Here is a 16,234-nt window from a genome sequence, read left to right on the forward strand (position 1 = left end):
TATATCCAGTAAGTTGCATAATCTCTTCTTGCACTTGTTGATTAATCCCAGCCATATATATTGAGCTTTTCTCCACACTTGCTTGCAATCCTGATGCTTTTGAGAACTTGTCAAAAACATTTTATATTGCTTGAATAGATTTTGTGTCTCCCCTGCAAAACATTAAAAGATCGTCAGCAAAACGTATATGTGTTACTCCCAGTTTCTTGCATTTAGGATGGTATTTGAACTCCTTCTTCATTTGCAAAGTATTCATCTCCCTCTGCAAGTACTCCATTGCAATTACAAATAGGTAAGGAGACATAGGGTCTCCTTGCCTTATCCCTCTCCTAGCAGGAAAAGGTTTTGTGAGTCCACCATTGAGTGTCAATGAATATGACATTGTTGTTACACACTCCATAATCCAGCCAATGCACTTGTAAGGAAATCCCAGCTCTGTAAGCATCTGCCTTAGAAACTGCCAGTCAAGTGAGTCNAGTCTGCTGGATGTTAGATGAACTGTTAAGTCTTCGATTCCTATTGTGATTTGATGTGTAGCCCGAGTTATGGGCGCGTGAAGAATATTTTCGTGTCTCCAAGTTGAGGAGTGAAGTGCATTTCATGTGGCGGTATGAGTTAAGACCCAGGAAGACTAAATGACTGGGTAATGTGTATGACGGTGGAAGGTATGCAGAAATGTTAAATTTAGGCGAGGCAGGTGGGTTATCTCTTGCGGAGTGCTCTTAAGTGGTATGATCCTTATGTATATGTTAGAAGGTCTCGTGTGTAATTGAAGGATACGTGTTGTAATTTGAAAATTCGGGTCGCTCAAGAGGGTGGACTCAACTGATATGGGGATGAATGCAAGATTTGTAGAGGAGTACAGTACTAGATGATCTGTGTTTTCACAAACTTGTACATGATTTGAGTTTAATCTCACTATGGCATTGTGGCATCATTAGAGTAAAAGTGTTATGAGTCGTTGAGTGTGTCTTGATATATGGCTTCGAGCCAAGTTGGGGAGTTTGCTATTAATTAGCTAATTGTACGGTCATGTGCTATGTTGGCTTCAGTTGGAGCGTGCGGGTGAGTCAGCTATGACTAGAGTAAAAAAAAATTGACAAAGGTTATATTATGTTCCATAGGGTATGAGAATCACGGAATGTCTAGAGTTGTTGTTGGTAAAGAATGCTCGGTGCATAGAGCAGGAAGTTTCTTGGTTGTATTGGGATGAGGATCTCATTTTGCGGTATCGGAGTGCCAATAAGGCACGAGTGGTTCTGTTCGTTAAGTCAGGTAATTTGCAGTTTGAATAAGAGTGAATGACTTTCAAAATTGGTTCCAAGGTGTTCAAGAGTCCACAGGGAACAATCGGGTATCTTAAAGTTGCATGTGTGGTTAGAAACTGTGTTTTCATCGGAAAGGTCAAGACTTGTGGTATTTTATGTTAATTATGGGATTCTATGTATCGGCATCTGGAAAGTAAAGGTAACGAATTTAGATTCGCAGGAAGTTCTTCAGAGTAATGTATTCTGGAATGTGGTATTTCTGGGAACATTTGAGAGAGTATTCAGTGGCTCATGGGTCTTAGACAGCGTGGTCTTATGCTTGGGTCTCGTGTGGTAAGCTTGGGTTGAGGCATTGTGGTGCTACAGCAAGAGGGAATATCAAGTTGATGATGAATCAGAAGGGAAATTACATAGATGGAATAGCTTGATAGTAGACCGAATCGGTATGGTAAGGATATGATTAATTCTTTGTATGTGTTCGAGGTAATGAGCCCTTACAGGTATTGTGCAGCAAAGCTTTTGAGTTCTGACAGCTTGCTTAGCTTGGTTTGGATAGAAGGATTCAGTCCTGACAGTTTAGCTTGTAAAAATGGAATTGGGAGAGAATTCATGTTGGGTTTCACCGTGGTTTGGAGATGTGTATATCTTCTATAGGCATGCGAAGCATGGAATGTGTAATGATTTTTCTTCTAGATGGGATCAAGGGAAGTGCGTGACTAGTTGAGTGAGTAGATTTCTATGACTCGGAAGGGAGATAAAAATTTTCATGTTAATCCTTGATGGTATGGTATATGCGGAATGTTGTAGAGGGCCGAGACTGGCGTGTGCTGGGTTACAGTTCAGTTCTGAAAGGAAGTTCATAAGACTCCTAGGCAATGGGTAGCCTCAGTTAATCAAGACGATGGTACTGCTAAATGGAAGTGATTTGATGAGAGGATTTGTCTCGGAAAGGGGTAATGTGACTTAACTGATGATACTTCGGTTGTATTGCGGCACTTTCTTGTTAGATCGACTGCTGATATCTGAGTTTGTGTGATGGCACCGGGGAATTCTAGAATATTTTTCGTGGAATGATTGGGTACTTAAGGTGTGATAGGTATTCATACGGCGGAATTTGGAACCAGGTAGGGTGATTCGCGTGCTATGCGGAGTTGGAGACCGGGAGTTCTCAGGTGCAGACTATGTAGCAGTTGTGGATCGTGTGTATCGGCACCGTTTAGCGGCTATTGGGATTTGGAGGCCCGAGTGGATCTTTCTTTGCTTGGTATGTTAGATTTTGGATATGATGTTGGGATGTAGACTGACTGTCTCAGTGTTGGGTTATTCTAGACTATTGCGCTATGGGCTATGCCGGAAAATGCCACGGGTTGAGTGGCGAGGTGCATCGAACTATGTTCTAGCAGAGGGGTTTGTATTCTAAAGACCAGCGGATGGCTGGGAAGGACTGCTTTTCGTAATTGGGCCTTCGTGATGGAAGTTAGTGCAGAGGTTTCTACCATTGGTTCAGTTCCGGTGTTGAGGGACTTTTCGGATGCGTTTCTTGTGGCCGGGCATGTCGCCGGGCGAGGTTGTGGATTTCGATATTGATTTGGTGCCGGGCACCGTATCGTACGGCTTCGGCAGGAGTTATAGTAGTGGAAGGAGCAGCTTCAGGCTTTCTTGGCAATGAGTTCATTAGTAGGCCGACGCGGATACGTGTTTAGCTTGAGTTGGCTTGGTTGACCCCGAATTGTATTGTTGAGGGATAGGTTGATTCGATCGTTATTGAGCTTCTTAGTGATCTGAGGAGGCCTATGAGTTGCTTTTCGGTGTTGTGAGACGTTATGATTTGTTGGTTACGGGCACATGTGGTGCGGTTTTATTGGGGTTTATAGAGAAGGTCGAGCGGGAAGAGTAATTGGGTGTTGCTCGGTAGATGGAGTATTAGTTATGACCTATCGGGTTGCGTGGCGTATGTTATTTGTTTCGCCGTGGGTGTAATGAATTGCTTTGGTTTCAGACATCAAATTGTGTGTGGCTGTCGATTTTGAGCATAGAGACTTGAGGTGTTTCGTGTGTAACAGTGTTTGGATAGGGTCGCGCATTATGGTGAGGCCACGTGGAGATATGACTTTTCGGGGTAGATTCAGGTGTTCTATTTCTATGATGTGAGACGGGGTCTCAGCCTTGTGTGGTGATGGTACTGATGAGCTTGAGGTACAGCTCTTTTGTTTGAGTCATTTTCATGATTTGGGTATATTCAGATTATTTCTTATTGGTGCGCGTATTATGCAAGTGTGGCTTAGGCCTGTATTGAGGTGTCATATCACCAGAGTGGTGTGTTGGAGTCGAGGTGATCGTTGGGGTCATTAATGAATATGAACAGATTTGATTTCAGCTTGTTGGAAGGATAATATCGAGGTTCGGCTCGGAAATCTGTTGTGGTATTAGTCAAAAGGGAAGTGGCTTCATGAGTGGTTGATTTGAGAAATGGTTACGGTTTGCTGCGTGTCTCATTTATCGTTGGCAGTATATGAAAGTGTTGGAATAAGACTTTAACCAATAAGGGGTTTTTCCATCGGTATTCGGGTGTTGTGGGCAACTGCTGCGAATAGAAGTTATCGTTTCGAGTGTTTGGGTTATGTGGTATATCATGCGATTGCACCTGAGGTTGCAGGTATGGGTTATTACAGCTGGTTCGGGCTTATTCTGAGTATGGATGTGGGGTTCTGACCTTGTGTGTGATTTCGGAAAGTGCAATGTGGTTCTATGGTTATGGGCTAGACTGGATTGTGTAATTTCGGTTTAAATGTGTTATCGGCCTATATGAGATAGGGTGACGTGGGATCACCCGGGGTATATGCTTGGTAAGGTTATTCAGCTATTGGTTGGCTTTTAGGACAATTCTGGGTACGCTCGAGGACGAGCGTTTGTTTAAGTTGGGGAGGATGTGACGACCCGACCCGTCATCTCATGAGTTACCGCTCCGTTTCCCCCATTTTATGCCTCTTCATGTTTCATTATCAGTATTTGGTGTTAGAGTCGATTTGGATTGATTTTGGTAGAAAATGAGACACTTAGTCTCTTTAAGGAAGGCTTGGTTTGGAAAGGTTGACTTATGAGTTATAGGGCTCGGATGTGATTTCCGGTGATTCGGTTAGCTTCGGGGGATGATTTGAGACTTAGGAGTGTGATCGGAATTGATTTTGGAGGTCCGGTGTAGAATTAGGCTTGAATTGGCAAAGTTAGTGTTTTGGCGAATTCCGGTTGATAGGTGAGATTTTGATCCGAGGATCGGAATGGAATTCCGAGAGTTGCAGTAGCTTCGTTAGGTAATTTGGAATGTGTGTGCAAAATTTCAGATGATTCGGAGGTGGTTTGGTTGGGTTTTTGATCGAATGCGAGTTTCGGAAGAATTTTGGGAGAACTTAGGCTTGGATTTGATGTAATTTGATGGTTTTAGTGTTAATCGTGGTGTTTTGATGATTGGAACAAGTTTGGGTGATGTTTTAAGATATGTTGGTGTTTTTGGTTGAGGTCCCGGGGGCCTCGGGGTGAGTTCGGATGGTTAAACGGAGAGTTCTGGAATTTTTCATGTTGCTGAGCCTGCTGCAGCTGGTATTTTTGCTTCTGCGAATCTTGGACCGCAGAAGCGGACACGCTTGTGCGAAGGATTGACCGCAGAAGCGGTGAGGAGGCCTGGGCGCCGGTTCCGCAGAAGCGATTGTCTAACCGCAGAAGCGGTATCGCTTATGCGTTTGTGTAACCGCAGAAGCGGTTGAGCTCGAGTTTGGAATTTCTGCAGAAGCGGAAGAAAAGTCGCGGAAGCGGTCCCGCATAAGCGGGAAAGGGACCGCAAAAGCGAAAAGAGCTGGGCAGATTTATATTATTTCCTCCGCGAGTTAGATCTTATTTTCACCATTGTTGAGCAACCTTTGGAGCTTTTTGACGAGGATTAAGGAGGGTTTCGACAGGAATTGATTGGAGGTGAGTCTCGTGACCTAGAATCATCATTTTATTGAAGAATCAACACCTAAATTCATGGAAATTTGATTAAAAATGGAAGAACTAGGGCTGACTTTTGAAATGGAAATTTGGAGTTTGAGGGAGCATTGGAGCTCGGATTTTGGTAAATTTGATATGTATGGACTAGTGGAGAGGTAAGGAATCCATTGATGTTAATTTTCTGATTTTTCGAGGAGTGGGTCCGAGGCTCGGGTTTTGCTAATCTCAAGATTCTTGCTACTTTCCAATTATTTTCGATTGGGTATTGTTCCATTGGCATATTGTGATGTATTCGCTCTGATTTTGGATAGATTCGACACGCGTGGAGGCCGATTTGAGGGGCAAAGGCGTCGTGAGCTAGAGATTTCGCCGGTTCGAGGTGAGTAATGATTGCAAATGATATCCTGAGGGTTTGAAACCCCGGATTTGTACATCATGATGCTGTATTGAGGTGACTTGCACGCCGGATAATGAGCGTGGGGTAGAGCACCGCTGGGGATTGTGACTTGGTCCGTCCCGGTTGTTGGTTTTACCGCGTAATTTACTGAAACTTATTTGATATTTTCATGATTTGGGCTGATTGCCGTATTTGGGCTTCGTGCCAATTATTTGAATCCTTCAGGGATTGATATCACCGTTTTCGCATCACTTTTGCATATTATTTGATCTCGGTCCAAGGTTTTAAATACTGTTTCGCAAACTCAGCCATCTTTCTAAGATTTGAAAACTTAAACAATATTTTATTGACGTTTTGAGCTGAGAACTCTTATTTTAATATTGCCCAAGTGGCTTATGTGCATTTCTGGACCGAGCATGGATCGGGCTGCGCGCCGCAGCAGTGTTATATTGATATTGAGGCCGAGAGCCTGGTTGATTACATTGATCTTGAGGCCGAGGACCTGGATGGTTATATTGATATTGAGGCCGTGGGCCTGGTTGATGCCACGAGATGGCTTGATATTGCGCTCGGGCTGTAGGAGCCCCTCCGGAGTCTGTACACACCCCCAGTGAGCGCCGTTGACGTTAAATATATGGATGGCTCGGGCTGCACGCCGCAGTGGGTACCAGAGCGTACCGTCATATGCATTGCATTGCACTCATGCATTTGTTCCTATTTGTATTACTTGTCATGACATTTCAGCACTCCCATTTCATTGGCTTCCATGCTACTTCTTGCACTAATTACCTGATATCTTGGTGCTATTTGTTGACGGAGTATTGTGCCCGAGGGGCTGACTTTTGTGCTGGCTTGCACTACTTGTTTCGCATTCATTTGCTTGACTGTTGGAAAAAGACATTTTCAAAAGAGGTTTTAAACTGAGCCAAGATATTTCTAAAGATTTCACGGTTTCACTGTTTTTCTCAAAAGGTTACACTGCCCCTATATAGCATGATGGCTTGCTTTACGTGATTTCTTGCTGCTCAGTTATTATTTACTTTTATTACTCACTGAGTTGGAGTACTCACTTTACTCCCTGCACCTCGCGTGCAGATGCATGTATTGTTCACCCGGTAGCGGGTTTTGAGCTGGTTGAAGGTATTGCTATCGTAGCTGAGCAGGGGGACCGCCAGCGTTCGCGGCACCGGATTACTTCCTTTGGTTCTAAATTTTATTCTGTATATTGTTGGCCCTGTAGTTGTATTTAGACTTCCCTAAATGCTCGTGACTTGTGACACCCCGGTCGGGCTGTGTTGGGTTGTAAACTTTGTCAATTAATGTCCTTAAGTCGTATTTTTGCTATTCATTTATGTTTAACTACTTTGAAAGGGACCAATTGGGTTAGTTGGCTGGCCTTGTCTTCACGAGAGGCGCCATCACGACTAGTGCGGGGTTTTGGGTCGTGACAAAAACCCTAGCGTATTCTGCCTCTTGAATACGTGGTAACGGTAGACGTTCCATCAGTCAAGTTTTCCGGGCTGTGAGAGCGAGTAGCTAGTGAATCGTGGAAGTTGGTCTCAAGCTTAATCGCCGTTCGCTATCGCTGTTTTATCCATGGAGTAATTTAACGGTACGCTTTTTTAAACATTGACTCTAGATTGATTCCACAATGTGTCTTAATCTCTGCTATGACTGCGGTAATCTTACAAGAATGTCTGTTATTATTTGTATATAATTTGCGTCGTCTTTGTGGAATTATTCATAAAATGTGATGTCTTTTCGTATGTTTGTATTATAGGCTAAAACTATTTCATCTACTGCAAATGAGTTCTATTTAAGGAAACACTTAACCTATTTAATTGTTTGTCTTAATTTGGAAGTAAAACGTTTTCTCCTAATTACCTACCTCGTTGCGAACAAAAACCTTAATTAAACTAAGTAAAGAAGGGTAAAAAAGAGAGCACATATTTTTTCACCGATCGAAAACTTCACAATATCCTATTTCCCGCTCCTATAAATCCTATCGCCTTTGGCATTCTTTTATGCACATTTGAGTTTAAATAAAAAGTATGGCTGTTATTTCAGTGAAGGCCCTACTGCTTTTACAACTTTCTATTTTAGTAATTAGCTCATTTTCAGAGCTCACTAATGGAGATCATGGCATTGAAAGTTTGCCTGATGCAACTCTTCAGCGTTTTAAGTTTAAGTGGCCTTCCTTTGGGAAATCTCCAAAAAATTCTCCTAAAAGTAGCCCTTCCCGTAGCCCTCCACCTAAGCGGCAACAGCCGTCGCCACCACCACCAGTGAAGTCACCACCACCACCTTCTCCACCACCTCCATCACCTTCTCCACCACCTCCATCACCGTCACCACCACCACCGTTGCCGTCACCACCACCGCCTTCTCCACGAGCTATGGCACCATCTCCATCACCGGCTGCGGCACCGATACCACCAGATATGCTGTTGCGACCCTCAGCTCGTCTCGCTGGAAATATGGTTATTCCTGGCCTTCATTAATTACTATGGAAAACAATAATAAGAAAGGAAGGAGTAACAACTTTATTAAATGATTGAGAAAGAAAATGTCCGTTGTTAAAATAAAAATCGGATGTGCATTTTCTATTGTAAGTCCAAAATTAAGACTTACGAAAATAAAAAGAAAGTACTAGTCCTTTACTACAAATATGTGAGTGTTTCTAGAATTTGAATCTCTAAATATCATTTTCCTACCTTTGCTTTCCTAATTAATCACAAGACAAAATACATAAACAACATCGAAAGGGCCGGAGATAATCAGACTTGTTAGAGGAATTAGTGGATGAAAAGAATACATTGTTTAAGATTAAATTTTATATTCATATTCTATGCTAAGAACATATAATTTATAAATATATATAAGCGTGTCTTATTTAAGACAGTACAATTTAAACTTTTGAATAAGACAATCACACAAATAACCTTATATCAAAGAATGCGTGTTCAAATCTCATTGCAATCCTTCATCACAAAAAATTTCATGAACATTTGCGGTCCAAATCATTCTTTGCTAGGCATTTAACACCTTCTAAGCTCCAACTCTTCCACTACGTCTTTACATAAAAAATTTACAAGCAACAGTTTGAAATTGCTCAATCTCTACAAATATGGAGTATCTTTAATTTATCTATTAATTTTCATCACATATTTCGATCATGCATCTATTCGAATAATAGCATGCATTGCATATGACCTCCTTATCACTATTTTTATGAGTGCAAAACTTAATTGGTCTCATTAATTTATTCAACATTTTTAGAAGGCATAAACATATCAATTGTTACCAAAATCATCTGTCGGACCTCCAATATTTATACAAAAATGAAATATTCAAGATAACATAGTATCGTCCCGTCCAAAAATTAGTTGTCATTGTTTCGCTTTTCGATGGCTAATTTGACTAGTATTGGAAGCTAAATTGGATTAGATCAACTCAATATTTTATAATCAAAATTTTATATCCAAAAAATATACGAAAAGTACTACGTAATAATTTGTAATTTATCTCATTTCAATATGATAAAAAAAATACATATTAAAATGTTGGTCAAAGTCTACGTAGTTTGCTTCTCGGAAGCGAAACATGATACTACTAACTTGGGATGGAGGGAGTAATAAAAGTGATGGTTGTCTTTTGTGTCAATAACATTTGATTATTGTTATTGTTTTCTTTGATTTTTTACGTAGAATAAAATTTTCTATTGATTGGATGAAAAATAAAAATATTAATATTAACTAATTAAATTGTACATTCTCAAGAAAACAGTATGTTCCTCTTATCTTTAGATAATTTTCTTCTGTATGTTTAGGATGAAATGGTACCGCAACTGCCTAGCTTGAAGAAATTCAAAAAATGGAAAAGGTCTAAATATATCCATGTATAATGAGAAAAGATTTAAATATATCTCTCGTTATATTTTGATTTCAAATGTATCTTTGTCGTTATAAAATTGGTTTAAATATACCACTCTTCTGTTAAGTTTGTCCAAGGTGGACATCCAATCTTATATGGTACTGACATTTGATAAGTTAGATGCTACGTGGAATCAGGAATGCCACCTCACCTCTACCCTAACCCTTTACCCATCCTTTCTATTTTTTCACAACAAAAATTTTCTTCCCCTCCACCACTATTGTCCCTATTACCGTCACCATGAACAATATTGTATTTCAAAATTTAGTCGTTTATATGTTTGTTTCTTCACTCATCGCTCGCATTGGATTCAATACAATCAGAAGCTTCTCGAATTACAGGTGAAGTTCTCTTCCGCAAGAAACTAGATAATCTCTTTATGTACTATTAGCGTGCATGATATTGTGTGACGAATTGAAGTATTTGTTTTGCAGACCCAAGTGCTCAAAGCATATACAGAGGGCCAACATTCAGTCTCATATTGTTCAAATACTCAGATTTGGTTTGAGTTGACTAGCTGGAAATTCAATATTGTTCATGGTGGTGGTTATGGTAGTGAATGTTGGGTTTGTTATTTAATAATTAATAACAAAAGAGGTGTGAATGGAAAATGGTGGGAAAAGAAATGGAGGGATGACCCGCGACCCGGTCCGGTCTAGCCCGTTTTTCTTTCCCGGATTAATTTAAATTCGTTTTAAATTTTTCGCAAAAATTTCCAACAGCCATGGCTGTTCTGAAACAGTGTCACACCTGTTCCAACAGTCATGACTATTCTGAAAAGTTGCAAACCTCTTCAGAGGGTCACACCAGTTCCAACAGCCATGACTGTTCTGAAAGGTTGCAAACCTCTTCAGAGGGTCACACCTGTTCCAACAGTCATGACTATTCTGAAAGGTTGCAAACTTCTTCAGAAACATCACCAAGTTGGCTACAAATAGACCTTCAAATCCCAGAATATTTACTTACGAAATTTTTCTGAATCTTCTTCTTCTTCTTCTTCTGCACAAAATATTCCAGTGTGTTTTACGACCATCGAGTGGTTCGCCGATCACCAGAGTTTTAGGTACCGATACACTGGTGAGTTAAATCGTTCTATCCTGGGAGGATATATTCCATAACCTCGGGTACTTGAGGGGAATAATTTCCTTAAGGACACACTGTGTATTTAGTGGGCTCGATTTGTTCCTTCAACGTTTCAAAAATTATTTTGATGTACGAATATTATTTTTCAGAATTGTTTCTACTAACTTTCTGTTTTATTTTTTCAGAAAGATTATTATTTAATTTATTTACAGCAATACAGATATATAACAATGATGAAGACAATGTTCAAAAACGAGGTAAAGCATTAAGGCTTTTTTGATGAGTCAATAAAGCTTAAAGCTTTTTAATGATTTGCTAAGTCTGGCAGGATATGACCAGATAGTGTGTCTTTAGGATTACACGTTTAGGAATCACCTATGTGAGTGTGAAGTGTAAGCCGCTTCAAGGAGAATGAAAGTAAAGACTCATTCTCTAAGCACTCATGAAACCAGGCGGTGTTCATGGCTGAAACGAACACAACCGTGAGAACCATAGATGGTTAAGGATTGATTGTGTGATATATGTTGTCTAGGTATACAACAAAGCTCGACGGTTCAAAGATATCAAATCTACCGATTGACCGAGTATATCCGATATAAGTTCACTACGGAAAGTTCAAAGGGAAACCCACTTATCCAGATGCAATCGATTCTTGTTTGTAAAACACACACATGTCCGTGCATTCCTTTAAGTTTATAGCCATTCCCCATTCATGTGGGGGATTTTTGGGTTTGTTATTTAATAATTAATAACAAAAGAGGTGTGAATGGAAAATGGTGGGAAAAGAAATGGAGGGATGACCCGCGACCCGGTCTGGTCTAGCCCGTTTTTCTTTCCCGGATTAATTTAAATTCGTTTTAAATTTCCCGCAAAAATTTCCAACAGCCATGGCTGTTCTGAAACAGTGTCACACCTGTTCCAACAGCCATGACTATTTGAAAAGTTGCAAACCTCTTCAGAGGGTCACACCTGTTCCAACAGCCATGACCGTTCTGAAAGGTTGCAAACCTCTTCAGAGGGTCACACCTGTTCCAATAGTCATGACTATTCTGAAATGTTGCAAACCTCTTCAGAAACATCACCAAGTTGGCTATAAATAGACCTTCAAATCCCAGAATATTTACTTACGAAATTTTTCTGAATCTTCTTCTTCTTCTTCTTCTTCTTCTGCACAAAATATTCCAGTGTGTTTTACGACCATCGAGTGGTTCGCCGATCACCAGAGTTTTAGGTACCGATACACTGGTGAGTTAAATCGTTCTATCCTGGGAGGATATATTCCATAACCTCGGGTACTTGAGGGGAATAATTTCCTTAAGGACACACTGTGTATTCAGTAGGCTCGATTTGTTCCTTCAACGTTTCAAAAATTATTTTGAAGTTCGAATATTATTTTTCAGAATTGTTTCTACTAACTTTCTGTTTTATTTTTCAGAAAGATTACTGTTTTATTTATTTACAGCAATACAGATAAATAACAGTGAAGTGGAAGAAAATTTTAATGGAGGAAAAACAAATAGGGGGAAGTAGTAAAATGGATTAGGGGCTATGAGATGATGCCACATGGCATCCACCTCATCAATTGTCAGTGCCACGTAGGATTGAATGTCCACCTTGAACAAACTTAAGAAAAGAGGGGTATATTATTTGAACTAATAATATCACAACAGATATATACTTGAACCCAAATTATAACGAGATAATATGTAAAAAAAATAAATCATAGTATGGACCCTTTCCGTTCAAAAAAAATCCTACTACATCTAAGATTAGGGTATCAATTGTAATGAGCGCTTACTAGTACAGTAATATTCTAAGTAAAGTAATGTCAATTAAAATTCATGAGAAATTAGTATGTCTCTTTTAAGAATAAACAAAACGAGAAAAGAAAAACAATCCCATGTCTCATGTTCGATCAATTTTCTGCCAACTGAAAAACTCTCACCACATGGCTTCTGGAACGAAAGGCCATGCTGATCATGGCCATGCCTAATGTTTGATCAAATTTAATTTCTCCTATGGTGAATAAAGGGAATATTATAAACTAAACTAAACAGTAATAAAAATATTTTTTAAGATGACAAAACAGAGAGTCCGGAAGACCAAAATAGTGCAAAGAATCCCCCAAGTTTTAATAGCATAATTTTTTTTGCTCCTGATAAAATGGCTTTGTTGAATATTTTGCAAGAAAATGCATAACTTTGAAGAATCATATAGTACAAAGTAAAGGATATGTGTAAATAAAAAATATTACAGACATAAGGGTGCAAAATGCAAACAAGACAGTAATTAATTACTGATTTCTCTTTTGCGAAGAAAAATTGATCTAGGTTGACAGCCTAACTTGACCTTCCGCTCTTCCCCTATTAAAAACAGCGTTAGAGGAGATTAACCGTTTAAGCCACTTTTAAGAAGCAACTTTAACTGTTTGGCCAAGTTTCTTCAATTCAATAATCACTTCTTTTTTAAAAGTATTTTTTTTTTTTTTTGAAGTTGAAGTGTTTGACCAAGCTTTTAGAAGGAAAAAGAAATACGCTTGAGGAGAAATAGAAGCAGTTTTGGAGAAGCAGAAAAAAATATTTTTTCTCCAAAAGCACTTTTAAACTGATTTTTGCCGCTTGGCCAAACATGATATTAGGTTCATTGGAGAGGAGATTATTTCCACTCATTGGAAATATAACAAATTCTTTGTTCATATCTAAAAAAATTAAATATTATGGACAAAAAAAAAGCCAAAAAATTAATTAAAGTGGATCCACTAATAGAAATTCGGCAAAAATCGATCAACTTTGGTCGGTAAAAAAACCGGCCAAAAATCAATGCAATTAAAATAAATAAAAATTAATATAAAAACCGACCAACTTTGGTCGGTAAATTCCGCCGATCATTTCACAAAACAACTTTGATCGGTAATTTTATTTTTTAATAAAACGGACCAACTTTGGTCGGTTATTCGTGCGAAAATACAATTAAATAGTATAAATAAATAAATAAATAAATAAGACAATCTTAAAACAAAATGCACCAATGGTCTAGTGGTAGAATAATATCCTGCCACAATACACGCTCCGCTTCGATTCCCAGACGGTGAATCTTTTGATTACATAATTAAAATACCGACCAACTTTGGTCGGTTCTTTTTGGCAACATTTAATTACCGACCAACATTGGTCGGTATACTAAAGCGACCACCAAATACCGTCCAAGCGTATTTTGTTGCATTTTGGTCGGTAATTGGCCATAACCGATCAAAGTTGGTCGGTTTTTTTGTCGCTAATTACCGAATTTCTAGTAGTGATCGAAGAAAGTATACAGTAAGAAAAAGCAATATCGTGACGGAGAATTGGTCCAAAAAAATTCACAAATTCGATCATCCCAAAAGAATTGTGATGGAGTCATAAAACAGACTTAAATTCATCGCAAATTGACGAATTTTGTCATAAAATCATCACAAATCCTTCATAATTAATATTCTTTCACAAATCTACGTCTTTTGATAGTCAAATTATTGAGAGGGCTTGTTATAATTTTGTATATGGTTTCAGTTTTTCATTTCTTTTCTTAATATTCCAATCAAATAAACTTCTATTGCCTAGCTTTTATAAATTCATTCCCTTTAAACTTCCTTCAACGCAGGTGGATTAATCCAGTTAACAACTATGGCTGTTATTATTTCATCGAAGGTCCTACTTATACAACTTTTCGTTCTAGTACTTGGCTCATTCTCAAAGCTCAGCCATGGGGAGCTGTGGCTGGAACTCCCATTGCCTTTCGACTTGCCACCAGTGGAGATCCCATTGCCTGATTACGATGGGCCTACATTCGTGCTACCGCCACCATCACCACCATCACCACCACCATCACCACCTCCGCCATCGCCATCACCACCTCCGCCATCTCCATCACCACCTCCTCCGTCGACATTAATACCACTTATTCCTCCTTTAACCGGCGGCCTTTTGCCTCCTTTGCCCGGCTCTAAGCTTCCTGGCCTTTTGCCTCTGATTCCCAACTTACCTGATGTGCCTCCCATAGGTGGTGGTCCACCTGTTAACCGGCCAAAGCCGTCGGCACCATCACCCCCAGTTAAGCCGCCACCACCACCACCTTCACCATGTAAGCCATCACCACCTGATCAGTCTGCAAAGCAACCACCACAACCTCCGCCAGCAAAACAACCACCTCCTCCACCACCAGTTAAGGCACCATCTCCATCTCTAGCAAAGCAACCACCACCCCCTCCACCGCCAGTTAAGGCACCATCTCCATCTCCAGCAAAGCAATCACCACCACCTCCTCGGGCACCATCTCCATCACCAGCTACTCAGCCACCTACAAAGCAACCGCCACCGCCCCCACCACCACGTGCTAAGAAATCGCCTCCGCCACCTCCTCCGCCACCAGTTGCTTATCCACCAGTAATGGCGCCATCTCCGTCACCGGCTGCTGAGCCACCTATTATAGCACCATTTCCATCACCAACAGCGAATCCACCCCTTATTCCCCGTCGACCAGCACCACCAGTAGTTAAGCCGCTTCCACCTGTGGGGAAGCCCCCAATCGTCAATGGCCTTGTTTATTGTAAATCCTGCAACAGCTATGGGGTTCCCACTCTGCTCAACGCCTCCCTACTCCAAGGTTAGTGTACTTCAAAACCTTTTCAGTACTTATATATTTTCAATTACTAACACAGAAAGCTACTACAAGAATGAGAGTAATTTAAATTATATATACCGTTATAACTTTACTCCTTTATTGTACAAAAAGGGGTCTAGAATTAAAATTTGATGGGTTAAAATATCTAAACTTTTATTGCTGAACTCAGTTACACTTTTAAAATCATGGATTAACGTTTACTAATTAATGCATTATTTGTATTTAAAATTTACTAACTTATCGCATATATTGCTACTACTATTGTCCCTATTTATCTGGCACGGTTTAAATTTAAGAGTCAAACTTTTTAATATTGACAGTGAATTTGGACATGAAAATAAATTTTTTATAAAATAGGGAAAAGAATGAGGTGGGGGTCATGGTGGGTGGATGGGGGGGGGGGTATTGTTGGGGGGAGTGCATGTGTTGGGTGACAAGGAAGAAAAGAAAGAAAAAAAATATGGGGCAGATCAAATAAATGGGGCGGATTATTTACTCTATATATATATATGAAGTAAAACCAGAACTCACGTGGCCCAATAAAATGTTGTCAGCTCATTAAAAGTGGATCCCATATCTGCTGCTATAAAATTGGGAGGGGGGGGGGAAGGGGGGTTAGCGATAGAAATAACAATGGGTGTATTTTTGGACCAAAAGGTGTACGGATAGTAATTCTAAATCATTTACGAAACGACAGAATAATTTTGACCCTTTTACGAATAAATTTTACATATTGAAAAACTACGTTAAAAATACTAGAATAAATTACAATAATTAATAATTTAAAATATTTAAAGGCATTCGATAAATATAAAAAAATAAATAAATTTGTTTGACTCTTGAAATTAGAAATATATATATATATATATATATATATATATATATATATATATATATATATATATATATATAT

At 39.5% G+C, this 16,234-nt stretch overlaps 2 protein-coding genes across 2 annotated transcripts in view; both read left to right on the top strand.

Annotated features, from left to right (window-relative positions):
- LOC109232353 (vegetative cell wall protein gp1-like) lies at nt 7,662–8,377 on the top strand. The gene has a single exon (XM_019398089.1). It carries the CDS (start codon nt 7,701–7,703, stop codon nt 8,148–8,150), a length of 450 nt encoding a protein of 149 aa, XP_019253634.1. The 5' UTR covers nt 7,662–7,700; the 3' UTR covers nt 8,151–8,377.
- Nucleotides 14,226–16,234, top strand: part of LOC109232352 (pistil-specific extensin-like protein) — a 3,063-nt gene continuing 1,054 nt past the window's right edge. The window contains exon 1 of the mRNA XM_019398088.1: nt 14,226–15,303. Within this exon, the coding sequence (XP_019253633.1) occupies nt 14,325–15,303 (979 nt within the window). The 5' untranslated portion in view covers nt 14,226–14,324. The remainder of the gene's footprint in view (nt 15,304–16,234) is intronic.

Source organism: Nicotiana attenuata, chromosome 9, assembly GCF_001879085.1.
Source record: "Nicotiana attenuata strain UT chromosome 9, NIATTr2, whole genome shotgun sequence".
In the NCBI taxonomy this organism is placed as follows: Eukaryota; Viridiplantae; Streptophyta; class Magnoliopsida; order Solanales; family Solanaceae; genus Nicotiana; species Nicotiana attenuata.